Here is a 26,468-nt window from a genome sequence, read left to right as displayed (position 1 = left end):
TTCCAAATACAGAATTAAAGAGAAAAATCCTAGAGAGAACCTTTAAAAAGTGCACAGGCCGGGCACGGTGGCTCACGCCTGTAATCCCAGCACTTTGGGAGGTAGAGGCTGGTGGATCACAAGGTCAGGAGTTTGAGACCAGCCTGACCAACATGGTGAAATCCCATCTCTTCTAAAAATACAAAAATCTGCCAGGCGTGGTGGCGTGTGCCTGTAATCTCAGCTATTAGAAGGCTGAGGCAGGAGAACTGCTTGAACCCGGGAGGTGGAGGTTGCAACGAGCCGAGATTGTGCCACTGCACTCCAGCCTGGGCGACAGAGCGAGACTCCGTCTCAAAAAAAAAAGTAAAAAGTGCACAGAATATTTTCAACACAGTGTATTCAGCATCATCGCTTTTATTAGCAAGGAAAAGGAAATAAACTACAATTTATTCAATATTTATTATATTAGCTGTAGTAGGGATTTAAAAGATTTAGGCTGGGCATGGTGGCTCAAAAAAAATTTTTAAAAAAAGATAATACATATATGAATGTGCTCACCAACAATGCCAAGTATATGATCCATAATGTTAGCTACCTTTTTTCTTTTGATTACATACATTGTAAAAGAAATATTAAGGAACACATCACCTATCTAGAAATTCCTTGTATGGGAACCTCAACTGCCTGCAAATGTTCTAGCAAGCCAAAAACTATCATAAGCAGGTAAGTCTCTGAGTAACCAAAGCAGATACCATAAATCCATGCACTTTATTCACAGGTGAACCCACTTAGTTCACATACAGAAATCATCCTTTAAAGCTTGGTTAACTGAATTTCCAGCTCACAGACAAACAGAAGCAGCAAATAAGAACTGCCAGGGGAAGTACAAGATGGGTACCATAATATTCTTGTTGTATTTTCAGTTCCCAGGATTCACTAATATTATATAAAGAAAATTAAAGGTCTCAGCAGAAATACTTAAAAAAAGATAAATGAGCCGGGCGCAGTGGCTCACACCTGTAATCCCAGCACTTTGGGAGGCCGAGTTGGATGGATCAGGAGGTCAGGAGATCAAGACCATCCCGGCTAACACAGTGAAACCCCGTCTCCACTAAAAATACAAAAAAAATTAGCTGGGCGTGGTGGCACATGCCTGTAGTCCCAGCTACTTGGGAGTCTGAGGCAGGAGAATCACTTGAACCCAGGAGGCAGAGGTTGTAGTGGGCCGAGATTGCGCCACTGCACTCCAGCCTGGGCAACACAGCGAGACTGTCTCAAACAACAACAACAACAAAATAGATAAATGATTATAAACACCTGGTCTTAGAAGGCATACAAAGCACTTTCAATTTCAGTAAAAATAAATCTTAATGGATTAAATTTACATATCTAAGTTATTGTGGATTATAATTTGAAATATTAACTTTTCACCAATTATTATGTTAATTTATGAAAAACTGTACCTTCACTAACAGATAAAGACATTTCCTCTTCCTCAATTCAAATAAGAAAGCGATTACAAAATGATACATGGAAAGATTGAAAGAAAAAGCCACAGTCCTTACATGAAGTAGTTTAAAGTCTAGTGGTTGAATTCTGATCAATTTGGAAGAAAGATGCATAGTAATTATTAATAAAAACAAAAAGCAACCTTAAAAAAAGGGAGAAACTGTCTTAAAATAGAATAAAAGAAAATCGCCTTTCGGCCGGAACCGCCATCTTCCAGTAATTCGCCAAAATGACGAACACAAAGGGAAAGAGGAGAGGCACCCGATATATGTTCTCTAGGCCTTTTAGAAAACATGGAGTTGTTCCTTTGGCCACATATATGCGAATCTATAAGAAAGGTGATATTGTAGACATCAAGGGAATGGGTACTGTTCAAAAAGGAATGCCCCACAAGTGTTACCATGGCAAAACTAGAAGAGTCTACAATGTTACCCAGCATGCTGTTGGCATTGTTGTAAACAAACAAGTTAAGGGCAAGATTCTTGCCAAGAGAATTAATGTGCGTATTGAGCACATTAAGCACTCTAAGAGCCGAGATAGCTTCCTGAAACGTGTGAAGGAAAATGATCAGAAAAAGAAAGAAGCCAAAGAGAAAGGTACCTGGGTTCAACTAAAGCGCCAGCCTGCTCCACCCAGAGCAGCACACTTTGTGAGAATCAATGGGAAGGAGCCTGAGCTGCTGGAACCTATTCCCTATGAATTCATGGCATAATAGGTGTTAAAAAAAAAAAATAAAGGACCTCTGGGCTACAAAAACAAAACAAAACAAAACAAAAGCAAACAAACAAAAAATCTAGGGCAGACTTCCAATTGTAATTAGACAAAAAATCTAATGCCATTAAAAATAATGCACAAAAATAATTCATGAAGAGCACACATAAAAAGATGAAAACGTTGTGTAATTAAATACAATAAAGTTCTCCTAAGATTCCTTCATCTATAGTATCCCCACAGTAAATTCAGGTCACATAACTCTTTAATAAAGTTAAAAAATCTGTTTTTGTTTTTGTTTTTTTTTTTTTGAGATGGAGTCTCGCTCTATCACCCAGGCTGGAGTGCAGTGGTGCGATCTTGGCTCACTGCAAACTCTGCCTCCCGGGTTCACTCCATTCTCCTGCCTCAGCCTCCTGAGTAGCTGGGACTACAGGTACCTGCCACCACGCCCGGCTAATTTTTTGTATTTTTAGCGGAGACGGGGTTTCATTGTGTTAGCCAGGATGGTCTCGATCTCCTGACCTCGTGATCCACCCGCCTTGGCCTCCCAAAGTGCTGCGATTACAGGCGTGAGCTACTGCGCCCGGCCAAAAATCTGTACTTTAACATTACTGAATGTACAGCACATTCCTCTGCTTAACTGTCTCAGATGTCCCCCAAATAAACCCTGAAAAATTATTTATTAAGCATGTATTTTCAATCTAAAAAGAATGTATAGTTCAAAATTTATCATTCTGAAGTGGTTTTATCTGTAAGCTAAAAATCTAGCCATAATAAAATACATGTTTTAATGGAAGTTAAGAACTTAGGAAAGAATTCCAGGTTCATCTGCTCCATGTAATACTATGAAAGATGCACCAAACTCTTAAAAAGTATGTGACAACGTGAAAGATGTAAAGCATTGAAAATAGTATTATTCCTTAATGCTTTTATCAAAAGACTTTACACAGATTCCCACAGCAGAAAATCAAAGCAAAACCTCAGAGAGTACTGTATTCAACTATTAAAGTCCCAGTTATGATTAAGATATACTGTATACACTATCTATTACAAGAACATTGAGAAAGAATTTCTACATACCATATTATCTTTGTTTTCATTTTTAAATGAAGTTTCTGTCTCCATTGAAGCATCACTGTGATCGCCTTCCAAATTTTGCTTCTCAATTACTGATGCGCTAGCCACACCGAAGATTCCATGGATGTTAACACGAACTTTAACCTTCACTTTGGAATTATCACCATCAGACTGTGGAAAAACATTCTGAATAGTGAAGCTCCCTTAAGGAAAAAAGAACTCCAATCAGTATGTGAGCCTCAGATTAACTTATTCAATTCATTGAATAATTTGGCTATCATCTTTAAGATGTTGGCAAATAATCATCTTGGCAATAATTATGATCATATCCTGATTGATCACTATGGGGCAGGTACTTCCCCCAGATTATCTTTTATAAACCATAACAAACCTGTTATTAAGTCTCAGGAAGCTTAAGTAACCTGCTCAAAATCATCAATGCTAGGAAAAAAAAAAAAAGCACTGGGAATTTAACCATGGACAATTTGATTCAAAGGCAGTAAGTTATCTCATAATACTGCTATTCTAAAACCAAAATAACAAGATTCACTTTCTGAATTTGAAAACAAAATAGATTTTTTTTGATATAAGCTTTACAAATCATAATCATCTTGGTAATTCATAAATAAAGCAATTCCAATTTTTATTTTTCCTATAGCAAAATACCTGCAGAGATCATTATCAATGCTTTAAGAAATCTACTGATGTTTTATTTCTCTAAAGAAATCTCATATATATATTATCTATAGAAGAGAGAACATTAGGCAGTAAAATCAGGTAGTAAAAAACTTGGATGACTTTTTTATGGGTTAAATTTTGCCCCCCACCTGCTCCCACACTGTGCTTAGTACCTCAGAACATGACTATGTGTGTTTTGTTTTGAGACACAGTTTCACTCTGTTATCCAGGCTGTAGTGCAGTGGCATGATCATAGGTCACTGCAGCCTCAAACTCCCAGGCTCAAGCAATCCTCCCACCTCAGCGTTCAAGTAGCGGGGACTACAGGTGCATGGTACCATGTCTAGCTAATTTTTCTGATTTTTAGTACAGATTAGGTCTCACTATGTTGCCCAGGCTGGTCTTGAACTCCTGGGCTCAAGCAATCCTCCTGCCTCAGCCTTCCAAAGTGCTAGGATTACAGGCATGAGCCACCATGCTCAGATGTGACTGTATTTGGAGATACCTTGACTTCAGACTTCTAACCTCCAGAAATGAGACAACAAATTTCTACTGTTTAAGCCACCTAGCCTGTGGTACTTTGTTATAGCAGCCCTAGCAAACTAATATAATGTTCAATAATTTTACTGCTTTATATAATATCCTTGAAATATTTATAATATTTGTGCTGTCCCCTTCTTAGTCTATAAAGCAGTACATAGAAAAAAATTTAAAATTTGAAAATCCTTTTAAATGTTGTAATTTCATTTTATATCTTCTGAAAAGTTCACTCAGTTAAAATGGATATTACAATCTCCTATTCTCACTTTCCTTTTTTTTCTATTATTTTTAATTGCATTTAGTCACATCATTTATAAGGGAATATGTTTATAGAAGATGGTTAAGACTGGTTAGTAATTTATTCTTGGGGTTTGTTTTAAAGTGAGAAAGGGGGAAGTAGTTATGAGTTCAGAAATAATATTTTAGGATGATACATGTTGACTGTAAACTCAAAAGGTACACTGACACCAATCCTATAAACAGCAAATATGGATGTAACAGATTTAAGCTTATTGGTTCATTTTTTAAAAGTACTCTTGTTTCTTTAAAGTTAAGTACTATAAATGATTCTTGGAAATCTACTGTGGACATGATATATTCAGTCAAACTTGCTAGGGGTTGGGGAATGTTTTTGTGACCATCCAGTTCAGAGTCTGATTACTGTTAAACAGCATTACAAAAAAGTTACAGTTACGGTACATAATCAATTCCTTGGACAATACAGCCTCCACAGCTCTCATCATCCTGGTTACCCTTCTTTCTGCTTTCACTTACACATTCCTTTAACAAACAAAAAATATCAAAGTTCACCAAAATTTTGAAAGTCACAGTTCATCTAGCACTGAATGACAGTAGCTTTGGCATTTGATATTACAAAGTCTCTTTTCCATCACAAATATTTTCTTCATTCTGGGTCAAGGTGAGGTAAAACAGGAAGAATCAGGTTCCCAAATGCAGAGTCTTGAGTTATGAAGTATCCAAATGAATGTGCATGAGCATGCTGCAAAGCTGCCTTCTGCTGGGCTGCAATATACTGCGGCTCAGCGTGATCCCAGAAGTCCTTATTAAGACAGGGTCTCGAGAGTGCAATGCTAGCTCCAGGATGATTTGTTGAAGACTGGTTCTGCATAAGTAGTCTTCTTTTCTCTTTGTCCAGTTCTGCCAAGATTGCAACTTGTTTTGAAAACCTTGTCCTGAAGAGTTTGCTGCAATTTTCCTATTTTGTTTCAATTATGTGCAGTGGCAAATGGTGAGCACTTCACAATCACCTGGGATGCAAGAACTCCGGGACCGCCTCACCTTCCAATCGCCCTCACCTTCATATTAATCCAGTAATAGTCATTCTAGTTGTTGCCAGTAAACATTAAGTTTAAAATTAGAATATACCAATTAAAGTTAAGTTTTTCAGTAAAAAATAATTATCACACAAACCTTTCAGGACAGTTACAGAGCATTTTATTTTGATAGAGGGAGTCTCACTGTGTCGCCTAGGCTGGAGTGCAGTGGCATAATCTCAGTTCACTGCAGCCTCTGCCTCCTGGGTTCGAGCAATTCTCCTGCCTCAGCCTCCTGAGTAGCTGAGATTACAAGTGTGTGCCACCACACCCAGCTAATTTTTGCACAGCATTTTAAATATAGAAGTAAAAATGAATTAGAAATATAGCTGTCCCCTCAGTATCCATTGAGGATTGGTCCCAGGTCTCTCTGAGGATGGAAGAACCTTTTATACATCATTTTGCATGTGAGTGAAATGGGGTCTCACTATACTGCCCAGGCTAGTCTTCAACTCCTGGGCTCAAGCAATCCTCTGGTAGTCAAGTCCCTTATTAAAAAAAATGACATAGTATTTTGTGTATAACCTACATACAACCTCCCAAATACTCTTAAGTCTATATCATCTCTAGGTTAATTATGATACCTACTACAAAATAAATGGTATGTCAGTAGTTGTTACATGTAGTAATGACAAGAAAAAAAAAGTCTAGGCATGTTCAGTACAGACACTTGTTTTTCCTAATATTGGCTGAATGTACAGATGCCAAACTCATGAATACTGAGGGCCGACTGCAGTAAACCCTGCTGTCATTATAGAAATAAACTGAGCACTACAAATGCACATTTCTAAAAAGAGTATAAATATCTTTCTTTAAAAGTCCCATACTGGCTTAGCTGAAATGTCTATTTGTTTCCTTGATTCTAAAATAACACATTATTTATAAAAGGCCAAAATGTTATGGAGAACTTTTTTTTATCTTACCAATTCTTGCATCAGGATAAGGCACTTCATGTAAATTAGTATAAAATGCTTCTAGTTCAAATGGTTCCTTCTTGTGGAAAGTAATGACTTTTGAGAATGGGGCAGGATGGTTCTTACAGAAAACTTCACATTCCCTAAAATGGAGGGAAAGAACTCACTTAGAAACAAATAGAAAGTTGCCTATGAACCTATTTACTGAATCCATTTCATTCTTAATTCATTAGCAGCAACTGCAAAAATCTCTGCACAAATAAAAAGAAAAAACAATTACTGATTTTGCTCTAAACATGCATTGCAACAGATTTATGGCTCAAAGTTTTCATAATGTCTATCATAATAACAGACAACTGTATACTATTAAAAAGAGAAAAATTACCTGAGAATATGTATATTTTAAGGCCAATGTGTATGGTTTTTTTCCCTCACATCTGAGGGCCAAGTCCTACCCATTAACTTCTAAAATACTTGCCACCTATTACCCTTTTAATTCTGGCTACCTTTAATAGAAACTTTTGTTTGCAAATAATTTTAAACCTATGAAAAGGTGCAAAATTAAAAATAGGACAAGGAACACTTGTATATCTTTTACCTAGATTTGCTACTTTACTCCATTTGTTTCATCATCTGAGTGCACACACTTTCTGTATATATTTTTCCTGAACCAACCGAGGGTTATACATACATTATGGTGCTTTACCCCTAAAAACGTCAGTGTGCATCCTAATAGGGATATTCTCTGATGCTTTACTATTCATATTTCCATCTTTTTTTCAGTTGATACAACAATGTCCTTTGCAGCATTTTACCCCTCCAGTACAGGGAGTTTTTAAAACCTACATAGCAATTCCTATTCCTTGAATTGTTTAACAGAAACAGTTTATGACTATTTGTTATAGTGGCCCAGAAACCAATCTTTAATACTATATATCATCCTATTACTATAAGTATGGAAGATTTTAAAATCTTGAATCCACAAACTTCTTACTCTATCCTAGTTTTCAAGAAACTACCAATACCTTCTACTTTCTTTTTGTAGTCATTAGGCTATATTTACTTTTCAATTTAGCTCCCCATACGTTTTCTTACAATTTTTTTCTGGATCACTTATACCTTGAAACTGAAATTAAATTTTATAGAATAATGATTCTTGCCTCAAAATTGACATTATCTGGGGCAGACAGGTGAAAAATTATTTAAAAAGAAAAAAACTGACATTAACACATGCCATTAAAATCTTTTGCAAGACATTCAGATAAGGCTGAAAATCCATATTTTTGAAATGTATACAAAAATCTCATTTTCTTGGGGGTACTTATGTACAGAACACAGAACAAAATTTAAAAAATAACTTCAAAATGTAAACACACCATTATTCATTGTACAAGCTATACTTCTGAAAAGCAGGCAAGTAAAATATTTGAAATATAAATTTTGATTCTGGTAGGGAAGCAGGCTACCTAAATCCTGGGCAGTTCATGGAAAAAAATGTAAATGTTAATGCAAGCATGAAAATATTGTAGCTTATGACAGAGGGAAATATTAATTTAATAACAGTGCTTTTTTTAAAATATCGGCATGTTCAATTAAAAGTACAGGAGAAAATGAGCTAAAAGAGGCAATCTCATGAAAGTTAATAGGAATATAAACCAGTATCCTTTTAGTGAATAATTTGCAAATATTACTCAAAATAATGTGCATATTCTTTGGCTAAACAATTCCATTCCTACACTGCTATCTTACAGATATACCAAGCACAACTGAACAAGGGTTTGTGCACAAGGATGTTCTTACTAGCACTGTTTAAAATAGCAAAAATATGACTTAATACTGTATTGGTTAAATTTATTATGGCACATATAATTATTGAAAAAACAGTTACTGTCTGTTGACATGGAAAAATAAAATACAATATAATTTAAAAAGCTAAGTTGCACTAGAGATTTATAGATAATTCTATATGTACCTAAGAAATGTATGATTTTATTTATTTATGGATAGTCAAAGAAAATGACTGGACAGATAAACTAGCTTTTAAAAATGTTTATGTCTGTAAAATGGGCTAAGAGAGAATATGACAAATGCAGGTCTTTTTTATACTTCTATACTGTGATTTATTTGAAAATGAGCCTTGTTTTACTTTTATAAAAAACATAAATTTAAAAATATGCCCAATTATGATTTATAGGTGATATATCATTTTTATATCTCTTTAATACATTATTTAAAAGTATTTGGCAGAATTTTAAGAAGCGTAAATTTCTCTAATTTAGAAAAGTAGGTTTAACTGGGTAAAGATTTATGACAAGCTCTAATCAAGGTTTTAAAAATAACTTACCCACTTCCATCTTCAAAAGAGGTCTTCCACCTTAATGTGATTGAGTAGGGAACAAGGTCTGTTATGGAAAATTCACGCACTTTAAATGCTGGTGAGAGAATCGCACACTGAAAATAAGATGTATACCATATTTAAATCAACAAATACAAAACATACCCTAGGTTACTCTGATTGAACTGCTTAATAGAGTCCTCCTATTACAACTGTTACATTTTAAAAGTTACTGGTTTTTGGCAATGAGAAGTGAAAATTTAAAAGGGCCTGAGTACTCTTTATGTGACCTTATAAAAATTAACAGAATATCTTTACATCTCCAAAAGGGATTTTAAATGGGCAGACTGCAATAATTTGTAAAATTAATATTCTTTCAGTGTCGTTACAGACACACTGTCCTATTATAGCTTAAAAACATAAATGGGAAAGACATAAGACTTATTTATCAGAAATAACTTCAATTTACTTTAGCTTATTGATAAGTGGATGGAACAGATAACATTAAAAGGCCCCTTTGGATCTATCACTCATTTCTGGCAAAATACATATTCTAAAAAATAAAATAACAATTATACCTGTAACGCACATCCTCTTGCAACAGCTTCATCAGCATTTAATGTGGTACTTATGTCTTTAAGAAAGAATTTAGTGATTTGTTCTTTCACTGCAGGAATTCGTGTTGCTCCTCCTACAATTTCTATACTACTAATGTCTTCACGTTGTAAGTCTGGAAAAATTTTTTAATTGAGAAAAATGATAGTCTTTAAAAATCTCAACAGAAGGCTTTGTCGAGTACTTTTTTAAAAAGTGGATTGACTTTTTACTTGTCAGAAAATAAAAGGGAAGAAAAATACAATTTTTAGAAAGATATAACATTTAATAAATATTATTTATGTGACAGGCAATGCACTTGGTCCAACTTGGTCCAGATGATGGAGTGGCAATAGAAAGAGAAAAGCACTTCATGGGTTTTAAAGGAGCTCTTCAGAGTCCTTCAATTTTCTTATTTCTACCTCCTAAATCCCTATAGAAGATATTTTTAATTGATTACCAAAATCCTTATGAAAAAGCAATTATGTCCCCATTTCTACATTAATTTCATTTTAGAATCATCTACAGTTTATAAACACTTCCAAATAGAACTAGCATGAGTTTTGTGTGTGTGTGTGTGTGTGTGTGTGTTTGTTTTGAGACAGAGTCTTACTCTGTTGCCCAGGCTGGAGTGCAATGGCGTAATCTCAGCTCACTGCAACATCCGCCTCCCAGGTTCAAGTGATCTCCGGCTTCAGCCTCCTGAATAGCTGGGGTTACAGGTGCGCACCATCATGCCTGGCTAATTTTTGGAATCTTAATAGAGATGGGGTTTCACCATGTTGGCCAGGCTGGTCTTGAACTCCTGACCTCAGGTGATCCACCCACCTCGGCCTCCCAAAGTGCTGGGATTACAGGCATGATCCACCGTGCTTGGCCAGAACTAGCATGAGATTTATGATATAAACAATAAGAAGATCCAGGAAGAATTCTCATAAACCCAGAATTATACTGCCTTACTCTTATGAATAATGAGTTATAATCTCCTTCCCTAAAATGAGAAATATAAATCTTTTTAAAAAACAAAGTTTTAAAAATTTATTTTATCATTATCTACCCCCGCTAAGTAGGCAACATTATGGTACAGTTTTGATAGTCCAGTAATTTCCACTTACTAGCTTGTTCCATTACTGCTTTTAAAGGTGGTTCAACCCTGGCCAAAAGGGAAGCACACAGTTGTTCAAATTGAGCCCTGTGAGAAAATAGAATAAAATTCATTATTCTGGGATTAAAAGTTGAGCGTATCTTCTAAAACAACAAACAAATCAGACGTGATCTAAACATTATAAAATAAGTAAACACTTTTCAAACTAAAAACATACGTGGTACCTGTTCATTTTACTAGAAACATCAAGGTCATTCATGAAACACTCAATGTTCAATGGAAGATCTGATGCATTTGCACTCATTAGCTTCTTTAGTTTTTCACATTCCTGATATAAACGCAACAAGGCCCGAGAGTTTTCTTTCACATTTATCTTATATTTGGTCTTGAACTCATCACAGAAGTAGTCTACTAAAGCCTCATCAAAGTTCCTGCCACCCAAATATGGATCAAAGGTAGTAGCCAAGACCTGTTTAATTGAAAAAGCAGAACTGTATTTTCAGAAATATAGATTCTTCCAAAAAAAAAAGAAAAACCTCTAAAATAAAAAAATGTAAAAATAAAAATGATGCTAAAAAAACTTGTCCAATCACAGGGGTGCTGAATTTGGAATCAGAGTTAAATTATCACTTATATTTAGTCAACATATTTCCTTATTCTGAATTTTCTACTTTATAGTTACAGATCCATATATCATAATTAAAAGAATTCTAATTCAGAAATAACTGAATTACAACAACTAAAGCCTCATTATCTCAGTCACTTGGTTCTACAACAGCACTGAACAGATAGACCAAAACCAAGTTTAAGAGAGCAAAGAAACAGTCCTAAGCATATAAACATGAGCAAAACATCCAAGAAAAGCAGATTCAAAGATTAAATATAAAATACCATAATTGGTCAATTTACGGATCAGAAATTAGGCCTTTTGACTATTACAAAAAAACAAAAACAAAAACAAAACACACAAAAAAACAAAAAACACAACCAAAAAACCAACCAACAAAAAAACCAGGTAACAATTTAACAAGCTGGTTGAGCAACAGGCTTCCCAGCAGAAGAGAGTCATAGAAATTCAACACTATAGTTCTTGAAAACATAGGACCAAACATCTAGGCTCTCTCCCTAGGGTTAAATGACTACTTACAACAGTCACTAATAAAGAATCCTACTGTTGGGGTGGTTTTGCAGCTCTTTCATTAGAAGGTGGGTGGTGGGGTGGTAGTATGGTGGTAAATATCACAGGAGGATATGAGTACAATCTGCGTGGAATGTCGCCCCACAGACTAGCATGGAGAATCCATGTATAGACCTCTCATGAAGTCTAGTATTACCCAAAATTAAATGCAAAATTATCTTGGTAAATAACTAGTACAGGTGTGTATTTTGGGAAGAAGGGCTATAGCCTTGATCAGATTTTCAAACGGGTCTGTGATCTAAAAATCGTATTTCACTACAAAGTTACCTACTAAAAAGGAAGGAAAAAAACGTTCTTTTTCAAGTAAGTTAATATGTAAGACTAAAGGCCAAGGATTAAGTCAATATATACTGAAAATTACCCTATATTCAGTCTGAGTCATTTCCCTTTAATTTTTTGATTACAAAGATGCTATTATAGTAATATAAATTAAGACAGAATACTCTTGCAGTGTTGCAGTTTATCTCCTAAGTAAACTCTACTCTGTGCATACTGGAGAGAGATCATAAGTCTGGACAAAAGAATCAATGTAAAAATGATTATAAATCCTAATTTGTAAGAAGCACATAGAAGTAAAATTACGATTAGAACGCTTGGATAGAAAGGTTTCTAAAATCAATGGGAATCATTTTAGAAAATGCTTCCTGTAATTACATTTATGGATAAATAATTTATGCTTCCTGATAGATGACTTAACAACCTAACAATAGAAACAACAATAAAAATAGCTAATATATATTATAGCAGCTACCCTATGCCAGGCTTTCCAAGAATTTTGTACACATTAACTCATTTTGTCCTGAAAAATTGTATGAGGTAGTTACTACTGTTGTTCTCAGATAAACAAACTGAAGATTTAGGGAGATTAAGTAACTTGCTTGAGGTCATAGTTTAAGGGGCAGAGCCAGGATTCGAACCCAGCTATTACGGTTCTTTAGTCTGTGTTCTTAACATATGTAAATATAACAAACCATGTGTTTACTTACTTTAAGTTTTCCTTTGTTAAAAGCACAAACCGAGACCTGATAGGCAGAATGTCCCATATCAATAAATACTACATTTCTTGGTTTCTCATCTAATGGGGGAAGATCCTGTTTATAAATTCCATACGCCAGTGCAACTGTATAAGAACAAAGAATTATGTTAATTCTAGCACAGTAATTACTTGGAAAACAAGAAATGTCACTTTGATACTGTACTTTAATATGCAGTATAGTAATACATATTATTATCTTCAAAGTAAATGAACTTTTCACAATTCGGTTAATAATGCTTTAACTTTATTTTTCCCTTACTCAACTATAACTCTGTAATAGTAAAGATTTGTAAAGCCATTAAGACATATTTAACCTCTGCCAAAAAGTTGTACTACGAAGTAACAAGCTTATAAGAATCAGTACATACACACACACACACACACACACGTATTTTTATATATATCAAATTTTTTTAAAGAGACCGTGTCTAGCTCTGCCTCACAGGCTGAAGTGCAGTGGTATGATCATAGCTCACTGCAGCTTTCAACTCCCAAGCTCAAGCAATCCTCTTGCCTTGGAGTTAAAAAAAAAAAATGCTTTGTTAATAATTAGAAAAAAACTAGAACAGTATTTTGCTTATAGTGATTTTCAAATTGCAAAGTGCTCACCTGCAGTAGTTTCATTCATCAACCTTAAACAATTTAAGCCTGCAACCTGGGCTGCAGCCATCACAGATCTTCTCTCGGCATCAGTGAAAAAGCTAGGAATCTAGTATTTAAAAACAACAGTTAAGTATAATGTTTTATGTAAACATTTTGTCAACTGAAAAATATAATTACCCTAAAACTTACGTACAGTTTAAGGCAAATAAAGATGTTCTAACTAAAGAGGAAAAATACCAGTGTTTTATTTTTTAAGTTTGACAATTTCTATACCATAAAAATCTGACCTAAAGTATGAATACTAATTTAAAGTAAGGTAATATGGCAGAGTTGCCTAAGTTTTATTCGTCTAAATACTTCCTGTGTTAGTCTGATCTATTAAAAATATATTTGCTCATCTTTCATAATAAAAAACTGAAAACTCAAGAGTCTGAAAATGAGATTAGAGAAATATATTATGGTATATCCATATAATGGAATCCTATGTAGCTGTTACAAAGAATCAGGTAGATCTGAATTGTTATGGAATTCTATCTTTATTATGTTAAAAAAGAGCACATATAACATTACTTCATTATCGTGTGTATATACACCCAACCAGAAGAATACAGTCCCAACTGTTTAAAACAATTATATTTCAAAGGAGGGGAACTATATTGTAGGGAACTTGTGATAAATAGGAATTTCCTTTAACAATCACCAAATAACATTGAAAAAATATACATACATACATACACACACACATATATATGTATATAAAATTTTCTTTTCTGAAAGAGACTGTGTCTAGCTCTGCCTCACAGGCTGAAGTGCAGTGGTACAATCATAGCTCACTGCAGCTTTAAACTCCTGGGCTCAAGCAATCCTTTTGCTTCAGCCCCCTGAGTAGCTGAGACTACAGGTGTGTGCCACCATGCCTGGCTAGTTAAAAAAAACAAAACAAAACTGTAGAGACGGGTCTCACTATGGTTTCCCAGGCTGGTCTGTTAACTACTGGCCTCAAGCAATCCTCCTGCTTTGGTCTCCCAAAGTACTAGGGTTACAGACATAAGCCGCCATGCCCAGCCCATTAACTACATCTCTATTTAAAAATTAAACTCAGTCTTAAAATGTATAAAGATGTATGTATGTATACACCCTAGTTTTATCAAACTGAGAAGTATTTTGACATATAGACCCATTTCTAAAAAGCTATTAAGTGTATTTACATATAAAACAACTTGGGCTCTTCCAGTTTTAAGTTTCAAATAAGTAGCTTCCTTTAATTTTATTGTTTTATGAATTTAGAAATTTCATTGAACAGATTAGCAACAGGAAAAGAATATAAATTTTGCTGATTTGGTATTATCCTCCTGACAAAAATCTAAGTTATCATGCATGGTTCATTTAATATTCATTGAGCACTTACAAACCAGGTACTTTTCTAGCTACCAGGAAAACAGTGCACAAACCAGACAAAATACTTGTCCCTGTAGAGCTTACAATGGGTCTACTGCACCAACCACAAAGTTAATACTGGTCAAAAGTTTGTATTACTCTGTTCTGACATGAATTTCTGACACACAAGGAAAAATATAATTAAATAGAAATGGATTTGAATTTAAGACGAATCTTTAAAATTTGTATGATTCTAACATATCCTTTCAAGTGGCAGTATAACAATTATGAGCATGGGCTTGGGAATTAACTATCTGGCTCTAACACTATATTAGCTGTGCTGATTTTGGGCAAGTTATTTGACATCTCAGTATCCTACTTTTTGAATCTGTAAAACTAGGGTTAATAATATCCCTACCTTATAGATTGCTTCTGAGATTAAATGGGTTAAAATGCCTATAAATAGTGCCTGGTCAATGGTAAACTCTATTATTTGCTATTACTAAGTGGCTAGAAAATAAAATATTAAGCTCTAATATTTTTCTCCCATTAAAAAAATTCCAAATGCCTATGAAAAAAAATTGATTACTAAACTCACTGAAAAGTTCATCATCTGATTCTGTTTTTCTGATGACATGAGACTCTTGAACTTTTGTAGTCAAGTTTAATAGTAGGAATATATCAATTTAGTTAACATGTAGGTAAAGAACCAGTTAACAATGTTTAATGGGACCTCAAGAGATAAGACGGTAAATAATTTAAATGTTAAGAATCCTTAAAGATCTTTTTTTTCCCCTGATACACAACCTCAAATTCCCAACTAGAAATTTTCAACCTTTGCTATAAAATGTTAAGGTCCTCACAGGTGAGAAGTTAATTGCTATCTGAGAAGATTCTTAGGGATAAATCCCAGATAGCAGCAGTCACTAGTTACATAACAGTTTTTTAAGAGTCACTGCTCATCATAATTGATTTTATGGGGAATTCAATCCTAAACTTTAGCAAATAAGGCAGTTTTTTAAAAAAGAAAGTCAGATGGATTTAGGTTATTTACTGGATAAGGGCAGAAAGTGTAAGGGAAGAAAAATCTTTCAATATTACATTAATACACTGTAAAATATAATTCAAGGGTATTCATTACTGAAGTAAAACTTACTGAAATCACACAGTCAGCCACTGGTTTCTTCAAAGCATTTTCTGAAGTCTCTTTAAGCTTGGCTAACAGCATTCCAGTAACTTGCTCAATTGCAAAAGGTCTCTCTTCCTCTAAGTACCGCACCTAACACCAAAAGTTGGGATATTTATTAAGAGTCATTTGTTTATCCAACAAATATTCAGTGAGCATCTACTGTATATGTGATAGACATATAATGGGAAAAAGACACCCTTGCTCAAGGAAGTTTTATTCCAGAAAGATTGTCATTTTAGAATCATGATCCCATTAAAAACAGTGACTATGTCATTTCTGAGGCTGTAGTACCTTACAGACAGTATTATAACCAAAGTATTTTCAAAAGTGTAGTTTCTACCCTCTCAGATCCCCACTTCCCACAAAAACAATTTTTATAATTCATTTTCCAAATGTGACACAGCAAACAATGAAAAAGGAAAAGATCAAATAATCTTTCTTTTGAAAGTCAGAACTCTCCCTGGGTTTAAAATAAAAGCTTCAGTCATACAGTTTTGGGAAAAGGAAATAAGAACATCATTCTTTCAAGCAGCACAATGTGTTTATGTATATGAGTATGTATAAATATATATATCTAATGACATAAGATTTACTCTGAATCAGACCTAAAATTGATAAGCATTTGTTTCCAAACCTATTTACAAGTAAATTCAAAAACAAGTATTATGCCAAATTACTGCCTTTAAACCAGGGGTGCATAAAGAAATCAAGCAAACAGAAATAAGAGAAAATGAATCATAGTCTTAATCTGACTTTCGGAGGCATGATCATACAGTATTCTTTTGTATAAGAACATTCTATGTAATCCCAGGACCTTGGGAGGCCGAGGCGAGCAGATCACGAGGTAAGGAGATCAAGACCATCCTGGCTAACACGGTGAAACCCCGTCTCTACTAAAAATACAAAAACTTAGCTGGGCGTGGTGGCAGGCGCCTGTAATCCCAGCTACTTGGGAGGTTGAGGCTGGAGAATGGTGGGAACCCGGGAGGCAGAGCTTGCAGTGAGCCGAGACTGCGCCACTGCACTCCAGCCTGGGAGACAGAGCAAGACTCCGTCTCAAAAAAAAAAAAAAAATTTTTTTTAAAGTTAGATGAAATAAATTTAAATAAATGTATAAAAAACAAATGTATAACATGCTTGAGGAGTTGAACATTGATTTTCTTAAGTCTTCAAAAGATGATGTTTCAAAGCTTTTTCTACTAGCTTACAGGCACTTACTATGAATGTATAAAATTATATCACTCAAAACTTTGGTTCTGCCTTTCTTTAAAAACATTATTCTGTTTTTCTCAGCCTATTCTCAAAGCCTGATCTATTAATTTTCACTTTAAGAAGTTAAACTACTTACAAAATTAAGTAGTTCAAATTTTAAACTGGAGTAGAATAAAACTGCTCTAGGTAACCATTAACTAGAGCTTATCATATCTAAAAGATATCTGAATATTATTTTTTATCTCAGTTGTTACTATCATAACCCATCCAGCTACTCACTTTAGTAACCTGAAAATTTCACCTAAAATATGGATTTACAATTTGTTCCCTGTCTTCAACTTCTCATGGTGTCTTCCTCAACTATTTTAACAGCCTCCTGTCTCCTTACTACGATTCATCATCCACCTTTTAGTCAGAACCCTCTTCTAAAAATAGAACTGTGTACATATCCATAACACATATATCAAGTCTAAAATTAGTTACTAAAAATAACTTTCTTAAGAGATAATTTGCACAGCATTAAGTTTATCCTTCTGAAGTGTACAATTCAGTATATTCACAAAGCTGTGCACTGATCACCATTATCTAATTGTAGAACATTTTCATCACCCAAAAAGAAACCCATTAGCAGTCACTCTCTATTTTTCCTTCCCCTTAACCCTTAGCAACCACTAATCTGACTTTGTTTCTATGAATTTGTCCTCCTCTGAACATTCTATATAAAAGGAATCATACAGTATGTGGCCTTTTGTATCTGGCTTCTTTCACTTGGCATGTTTTCAAAGTTCATACATGTTGTAGCACATACCAGTACTCCATTCCTTTTTATGGGCAAATAATATTCCATGTGTTAAGATATACCACATTTTGTATATCTACTCATCAGTTGATAGAAACTTGTATCGTTTCCACTTTTTGGCTATTATGAACAATGCTTTTATGAACATTAATGTACAAGTTTTTATGTGTACATATGTTTCAATTCCCTTGAGTATAAGCCCAGGAGTGGAATTTTGGGGCCATATAGTAAGTAGTTCCATGTGTTATGAGGCTAGTTTTTGAAAAAAATCAGCACAAACATGTTTTGGTTAACTAATCTACAACTATCTCAGAATATAAAATTAAAAATTCAGAATCCATCTCTTACTTGGAAGAAAAGTATGCTTTAACATTTATAGTATAAGATTCTTCTAAATTAGAACTCATTAAACTCATTACAGCTATTAACATACTTTTTGGGTCCATTCTTCTGAATTAACATACTTTTTGGGTCTATTCTTCTGAATCCTATATACCTTCATTTTTATCCCCTAAAAACTATTCTCTTGAGTCTCAATAACCACTTTTTTCCTTGACAATAATAGTGTGATTTGAATGAAAAAATTATCTAAATTAGATCTCCTGGCATTCACTACAATTATTACAAAAACTACTATCTCTTGGGTGTGTATGTACTGTATCTAGAGGAAAAAGGTCAAACTACAAATAGCAATATTATCACATTGGGTTTACTTAATTTGAAGATATGTTTGTAACCCTGGGAATATAAAGCTTACCTTAACTCCTGCACTTCCATTAGGCATTTTCTGCAGTTCATAGGGAAGCCTGATCCTTTCAGTTTGCACAATGGGATCATCAAATGATCGCCCATGAAGCTTTTTGAAGCCATGAATTGTATTTCTTACGTTCGTGACTATCTGTTGGCAGTAAACACTTGTATTTATCAGTTACCTAATAAATGCAAAATAAAATTCTATCCTAGTACTTGACAACCACCAAGTTCCTTTATCCTACACATCCAAGTTTAGGATTACAAATAATCATTCATTTTTTCTGGTTTCCAACTGATGGTAAAGTCATACAATGAGAATGTACACATTTTAACACTTGCCTCCCAAATTATCCACCTATCCTGGGAATGTTAGACTCAAAATTAATGTCTTCAGAAGAGAACGAACAAACCTTTAAAACGTTTCAAATTACAAATATCTACAACTCATCTTTTTGGTTTTCCTCGAGCTTTTGCTCTAGTGAATTAGTACGAGCTGAACATCCCAAATCCAAAAATCTGAAATCTAAATACTTCAATGAGCATTTCCATTGTGCATCATGTTGTCACTTAAAAAGTTTCAGATTTTGGAGCATTTTGGATTTCAGGATTTGGGATGGTCAACCTGTATCATGCAAATATTCCAAAATCTGAAAAAATACAGAATCTGAATACTTCTGGTCCCAAGCATTTCTTATAAGGGATATGCAACCTGTATCTTTGATTATTTATTTCCACTTCCATTTCTGTGTTTTAATTTAAACTGGTTTATTATTGTCTAGGTTTTTTTTCCCTCTCCATATCTAATTCTTTGTGAAAATCTTCATGTACTACCATCTTGCTTCCATTGCTGCAGATTGCTCCTAGGCTAGTAAATTAAAATCCCTTCCATGTAGCATAGTGCTAAATGAAAGTGTCTTAATTTGTAAATGGCTTGCATTTTTGCAAAGCAATTTTTTCTTTAACTAGAATATGCAGTTCAAATTACAGAATATTACTGAGATCCAGTTGCTATAATCCTAGTGACCTTTAAAGCCAAACAGACCTTGATCTTCAATTATGACATGAAAACTATAGGGATGCTGAATTACTATGTTGCTCTCTTTAGCTCCTTAGGAGAAATGACTTTAAAGGCTGCTTTTAGAGACTCTGATTATCTGTGACACACTTAGAAGGTCAGCCAGAATATGAGATATAAGACCCAGATATATATAAAATGCAAGAAATAATTGTTAAGGGCTTTTAGTTCAGGGAGGTAATGAAAGTCCAAGGAAAATCAGTTTATAACATGGAATGTTAAAAGTCAACGTTCTAATCATAAAGATTTCAAAAGCCTAAAAATATAAATACTTCAACAAATTCTATGTAAATTAGTGGTAGCCACGTTGAGTTACTCTGGAAATTAGTTCTTTCATTTTTCCTACCTTATTTTACAAAGATGTTACTTAACTGTCATTGAAATGTATGTTCTAGACAGAATATCCCTCATTATTCTCTGGATGGTCACCTGAGGGACCATTTAGGGAAAAACTGATGTCACATAGTAGCACACCCTAACTTCACAACTAAAAAATATTTTTAAAAAATAAAATTCAAGAAATATTTTACAACCCAAAGCAAATTATATCTTAAAAAAACAAAACAAAACAAAACAAAGATGTAGTACCTGTCCTATTTTCCTCACTCTCTTATTCACTCTTAACAATATAACTTAAGGAACTTAGTTACCAATATTCAGTTAATTCTTCCTGTAAGTCAAAACATCCACATTAACAATTTACCTGGCTCTTTGCTGCATTTCCAATGGCTCGAGTTCTTGATCCCAATGATATACAGGCCCTAAACCAGAAAAACAAAAAGTTTGTTCCATGGTACTTTTATATTATTGTGCTATTATCTTGCTTCTCCTTATACGAAAATGAATTTAAAAGGAGAAATATAACCATATATTATTTTAAAAATAGGTTATGCAAATCAAAAATTTATTTTAAAGTTTCCCTATATAATAAAATGGTGGTCAGAATAAATGTTACAATTTTTAAAAAAAGTCCTAATAGCTGGCAATACAATGTTGATCTCCAAAATTGTTTTTCAAATTACACTGATCTATGACCCATTAAAAGAAAACTCAACCGTGTTGACCAATGGATTTTCAGGGAAGGTAAACAGTTAAAAAGGCTAAATCCTGGCTTTGCCACTTAACCTTGTGGAAATTACATAACCACTGGGTGCTTCAGCTTCTTGTCTGGAAGATAGTGATAATATCTGCTCATATGGTTATGTGAGAATTAAGAGAATGGATATAGGTAAATGCTTTGAACAATAATTGGCACATAGTAAACATTATGTAAATTCTTGTATTTTAATTACCACATTTAAATGTAATAGCATGGAATAATAACACAGAGCAAGCACAGAATAACATCTTCATCAAAATACCATTTAATGTTATGATTCAAGAAAATGTTTCTGTGATTTCAGTTATAACTACAGAAAACTACATTCAATCAACAAACATTTATAGGCACTCCATGTATACAAGTCACAATACCTGTCTTGGAGAATGTATAGTCTATTGAAAAAAAAATCAATAGAATATATAGAATTATGAATAATACTAGCAAAGAAGAGAATAATTACTTCTAGATAAGAGAGGTGACTTCTTGAATTAGGACTTGAAAGGAGGGAAAACATTTAATATCTATTTGTCTTGCAGAAATAGACATTCCTGATATATAGGTATGTAAGTCTGTTCTCCATATAGTAGCCAAAGTGATCCACTTAAAAACTAAGATCATGAAACTCTGCTGTTCTCTGATGATGAAATAATCCTCCAATGGTGCCCTACCTCACAAAGTAAAAGCTTGGGTCCCCCTAACAGCCAATAAGGCCTTTCATGGTCCAGTCCTTGGCTGCTCTACCCTGCAAATTCAATCTAGGCACACTGGTCTCCTTGCTATTTCTAGAATATGCCAAGCACCCTTTTGCCTCAGGGCCTTTGTAAATGCTGTTCTCTCTTTCTGAAGTGTTCAGAAAATACATCCATGTGGCTGGTGCTCTCACTCCTTTCAGGTCTCTGCTCAAATGTCAGCTTATCGGAAACACCTATCCTCACCATCCTATATAAAAAACATTCCTGCTCCTCCCCAACACATACCTCACACTGTTAACCCAATTTTATTTTTCTCCATAGTATGTATTATCATCTGATACAATTCATTTAGTGACTGTATCTCAGTACCAGAAGCCAGAACGTGAACTCTATGAAGGCAAGGTAACAGGTATCCACTGCCTTGATCTGCACTATCTAATATGGTAGCCACAAGCCATGTGGTGCTAGTACAATTTCAATTAACTAGAATATTCAGTTTCTCAGGACTAGTCACATCTCAGGTGCTCAACAGCCACATGTGGCTAGCAGATATACAGAGAACTGAATATACAAGAACAAATATACAACAGAAAGTTCTACTGGATAGCACTAGCCTAGATCTTCTAGCCTAGATCTTTTTCAAGGACATAATAAAGCTACATAATGAATGGAATAATGGTTCCTAAGGTAATGCTCATTTGAGGACTAGAAGAATATAATTTGGACTCAGCCAGGGAGAAAACAAAAAGAATACAACTTGGCTAGTTTCATAGGACAATTTGATAAGATAGTATCAAGGCCAGATTATATAGGGTCTCAGGTGCCAGATTATAATCTTAAAATTTATTCAGTTAATGAGGATTAAATTTCAATGAGGATTCATTCAATGTTTCTGAATAATGGAGAGGACCCTACATACTGATACATAATACAAACTGGAGAGGCAATATTCCAGAGCAGTGCTTTCCAAGGGCTGAACAAAACACTGTTCTGCTGGGGACTACTGGATTTTCAGAGAAAGCAAACAGTTAAAAAGTTAATTTAGTCAATTTAACAGATGTTTGTTAATAATTACTATATGCCTGGCATACTGTTTTGCTAGGGATATAATAATGAAAGAAAACATGGTTTTGGCTCTCTTGGATCTCACAATGCTATAGACTCACACAAAAGAAAGTAAACTAGGTGCTATAACAGAAGGTGAACATGGTGCTATAAAAGTTTGTAACAGCAAGAATTAACCTAGAGGAGGAGAGTCAGGAAAGGCTTACCCAAGGAAATAAGATTTTAAGGAAGAGTAAATGATGATGGGATAAAAGTGGTAGAGAGTTTGTTGGAGATCATATTGACTGTAGTGTTAACCAATGAGAGGAAAGCAAAAAGTTACCAGTAGTCTATATCAGGATGGTGACAGCTGGGACACAAGAAGAAAGAAGAGATATTCAGGAGGAAACTTAAAGGACTTGGTGACAGACTAGATCTTCACCATCCCATATGGTAGCCACTAGCCACCAGCCATATGTGGTTATTATGCACATGAAATGTGGCTAGTCTGAATTGAGATGTGCTTATATAAAGTGCAAAATAAACTTTAGACCATGGGTGTCCAACCGTTTGAATGCAGGGACTCTTTTGTCTGTGGTGGCAGATATCACAAAAATTATGGATGGACTTTTTTCTAGCTCATCAGCTATCTTTAGTGTTAGTGTATTTTATGTGTGGCCCAAGACAATTCTTCTTCTTCCAATGGGGCCCAGGGAAGCCAAATGGTTGGACATCTGTGCTCCAGATTCTAAAAATTTAATACTAAAAAAGTAAAATATCTCAATTTAAAAATATTGATTATATATTGAGATAAAATTTTGGATATACTGAATTAAATAAAATATATTAAAATTAATCTCACTTGCTTCATTTTGCCTTTTTAATTATTGGAACTTTTTTTTTCTGGAGACAGGGTCTTGCTCTGTCACCCAGGCTAGAGTGCAGTGGCGTAATCTTGGCTCACTGAGGCCTTGACCTGCAGGGCTCAAGCGATCCTCCTATCTCAGCCTCCTGAGCAACTAGGACTACTGGCTGATTTTTAAAATTTTTTGTAGAGATGGGGTTTCACCATGTTGCCCAGGCTAGTCTCCTAGGCTCAAGTGATCCACCTGCCTTGGCCTCCCAAAGTGCTGGGATTACAGGTGTCAGCCACTGTACCTGGCTCTATTAAAACATTTAAAATTACCTATGTAGCTCATATGCTTTTATTGGACAGTGCTGGACTAGATAGTAAGAAGAGGCAAGTGACAGTAATAATATCTAGGTTTCTATTTGCACTCAATGAGACAGAAAATTTTCTAAGAAAGATAGGTTTGGGGACAGGACAGTCACAAACTCTATTGTGAACACATTAGGCTTGAGGTAAGTTTGAGGCATCCAAGCAAATATATATTTAGAACTGAAATGTTAAAAGTGATGGTCAAATTAAAGAGGAAATGGAAGTTACTAGTCTTTAGTTGTGATTTGGTGAAAAACAGGAAAATAAGGGTATAGCAGGAATCAGTGGCTTAGATGACATCTTCACATCTCTTATAAATAACTCCTTGATTCAACATATTCTCTGCCAGAGTAAAAATTTACATATCCAATTTGGTAATGTGTGGATGTTGGCATTCCATCCTAAAACTCATCTATTAGAGAAAATATGCGTTTGCCATTTCTCAGCCTACCTTATAACTCATCTTGCTCCCAACTCCATTATTTGGACACACTTTCAAATACTTCTAATTTTTCAATACTAGGCTACCATCACTTGACTACACTGAAAATCTTATTTGTAGGTTGATTCTCAAGAGTTTAATTTTTGTTAGAACAGTAGAGCCAAATAAGATTCAGATTCAACTATCATTAAGCGCTGGTTCCTTGAAATGTGTTTCATACATGTATCGCTTCACAAAGAAAGCTAAACAGTTACCAGTATCAGATATTCTCTGAAGTTGAAAGCAGACAACTTTTAAAGTTAAAAAATCTGTCAATTAACCAGGCTTGGAAATGCCCAGTTTAAAATACATAGAAAACCCATTTCATAAAGGCACCCTTCAAACTCCTTCGATTTTCTTTCAAATACATTCCAGGATGTTACAATCATGAAATAAAAAATACCTGCCAAGTATTTTCAGAAAAACCCAAATAAATTAAACACCTATTTGCTCTCAAAACTTTTATATTAGTAATAGCAAGGGAAACAGACACATTATAACACATATTAGGCTGATGTAAGAGTTTTCACAGAAAAAGATACAGTTTATCCAAGTGTATACAGCATAATCTATATTATACTTTGTATTGATTATTTCGACTACTATTTAGAAATGTCATTTTATGGCTAAAATAAAGGGAGGGTTTTCTTTTCTTTTTTTTTTTTTTTGAGACAGAATCTCGCTCTGTCACCCAGGCTGGAGTGCAGTAGCGCAGTCTCAGCTCACTGCAACCTCCACCTCCCGGGTTCACGCCATTCTCCTGCCTCAGCCTCCCGAGTAGCTGGGACTACAGGCACCCGCCACCATGCCCGGCTAATTTTTTTTGTATTTTTAGTAGAGACAGGGTTTCACCATGTTAGCCAGGATGGTCTCGATCTCCTGACCTTGTGATCCGCCCGCCTCAGCCTCCCAAAGTGCTGGGATTACAGGCGTGAGCCACCGCGCCCGGCCAGGGACGGTTTTCAATGCAGTTTAAATCTATAATATCCAATCTGCTCTTGCTATTGTGTGGTAATCTCAGACTATCAGAAAATACCACAAAATTCTAGACAATGAAGATTTCTAAATGTCCTGTGTTCCTTTTAGTAGGAGAGGGGCATAAAAATCAGATGACAAGATGCTACTTTAAGAAAGCTGTATCTGTATTTTCTCTTTAAAATTAGGATTTTCTTCTTCTCTCAAAAAACTAATTTTTATAAGGCCAAGCGTAATTAGGTTGGAGAAAATACATACTACCAGAAGAGATTTGTTGCCTAAAAGCTCAGCACTAAGTTTGTTTGCTCCCTATTATTCTCCATTAAGATTCAATCCTCACTCTCTAATCTTTAAAAACAGCCCTTTTCTTTTCCTTGCCAGTTCCATAAAATCACAATTACTCTTTACCCTCTGCTATCATTGTAATCCATAGGTTTAAATCAAAGGCTGAACAAATAGTTTCAACTATGCTTGCCAAGATGTGTACAGAGCAGGATTTCTCTACCTTGGCACTACTGACATCTTGGCCCAGATAATTCTTTGTTGGGTCACTGGGGCTGTACTGTATGCACTGTCAGATATTAGGAGTATTCCTAGCCTCCAACCACTAGATGCCAGTAGTACCTCCTCTTTAGACCTCAGTTGCGACATACCCCAAAATATCTCAGATTCTGTCAGTTATCCCTTCAGAGGCAAAATCACCTCCAGTTGAGAACCTCTGCCCTAGAACAACATTTCCCAAATAGTGTTCTATGAAACATAATTCCTCAGACGTTCAAATAAGCTTGGGAAAAACATCCCTTTCTTGGAGAATTTCAATGCTTATGAACAAATTAAAGGATCTACAAAATTCTACAGCAAAGAAAACATCTGGATATTGTTTCTCAAATTATTTGGAAAAAACGTTGCCCTAGAAGGGGGAGGGGGAAGA

At 34.8% G+C, this 26,468-nt stretch overlaps 3 protein-coding genes across 7 annotated transcripts in view; 1 reads left to right on the top strand and 2 right to left on the bottom strand.

Annotated features, from left to right (window-relative positions):
* Nucleotides 1–26,468, bottom strand: part of HSPA4L (heat shock protein family A (Hsp70) member 4 like) — a 52,294-nt gene that overhangs the window by 19,163 nt on the left and 6,663 nt on the right. For 2 of the 5 annotated variants that reach the window (XR_010156694.1, XM_054683367.1), the window contains exons 3-13: nucleotides 20,728–20,785; nucleotides 18,954–19,094; nucleotides 16,153–16,275; nucleotides 13,626–13,725; nucleotides 12,967–13,100; nucleotides 11,007–11,251; nucleotides 10,793–10,869; nucleotides 9,662–9,813; nucleotides 9,093–9,199; nucleotides 6,758–6,891; nucleotides 3,286–3,485 (exon numbers count right to left, since the gene is read on the bottom strand). Coding sequence is in view for 4 of the 5 variants with exons in the window: in XM_054683367.1 (XP_054539342.1) it covers nucleotides 3,286–3,485; nucleotides 6,758–6,891; nucleotides 9,093–9,199; nucleotides 9,662–9,813; nucleotides 10,793–10,869; nucleotides 11,007–11,251; nucleotides 12,967–13,100; nucleotides 13,626–13,725; nucleotides 16,153–16,275; nucleotides 18,954–19,094; nucleotides 20,728–20,785 (1,471 nt within the window). In the remaining variant the exon portion in view is untranslated. Of the gene's footprint in view, nucleotides 1–3,285; nucleotides 3,486–6,757; nucleotides 6,892–9,092; nucleotides 9,200–9,661; nucleotides 9,814–10,792; nucleotides 10,870–11,006; nucleotides 11,252–12,966; nucleotides 13,101–13,625; nucleotides 13,726–16,152; nucleotides 16,276–18,953; nucleotides 19,129–20,727; nucleotides 20,786–21,586; nucleotides 21,771–26,468 lie in introns of those variants that run through there. The other 3 variants (XM_063809837.1, XM_016952174.4, XM_063809836.1) reach the window with 2 other exon arrangements.
* On the top strand, nucleotides 1,663–2,218 carry LOC129143766 (large ribosomal subunit protein eL21-like). The gene has a single exon (XM_063809840.1). It carries the CDS (start codon nucleotides 1,721–1,723, stop codon nucleotides 2,201–2,203), a length of 483 nt encoding a protein of 160 aa, XP_063665910.1. The 5' UTR covers nucleotides 1,663–1,720; the 3' UTR covers nucleotides 2,204–2,218.
* Nucleotides 5,316–5,726, bottom strand: LOC112208966 (SOSS complex subunit C). The gene has a single exon (XM_063809841.1). It carries the CDS (start codon nucleotides 5,627–5,629, stop codon nucleotides 5,405–5,407), a length of 225 nt encoding a protein of 74 aa, XP_063665911.1. The 5' UTR covers nucleotides 5,630–5,726; the 3' UTR covers nucleotides 5,316–5,404.

This window comes from Pan troglodytes, chromosome 3, assembly GCF_028858775.2.
Source record: "Pan troglodytes isolate AG18354 chromosome 3, NHGRI_mPanTro3-v2.0_pri, whole genome shotgun sequence".
NCBI lineage: Eukaryota > Metazoa > Chordata > Mammalia > Primates > Hominidae > Pan > Pan troglodytes.
The sequence above is the reverse complement of the archived record's forward strand: the minus strand, read 5'-3'. Positions and strand labels throughout refer to the sequence as shown.

Excerpts from the sequence above, each read along its gene's own strand:
- LOC129143766 (XM_063809840.1), top strand. The coding sequence starts at position 1,721 with ATGACGAACACAAAGGGAAAGAGGAGAGGCACCCGATATATGTTCTCT.
- LOC112208966 (XM_063809841.1), bottom strand. The coding sequence starts at position 5,629 with ATGCAGAACCAGTCTTCAACAAATCATCCTGGAGCTAGCATTGCACTC.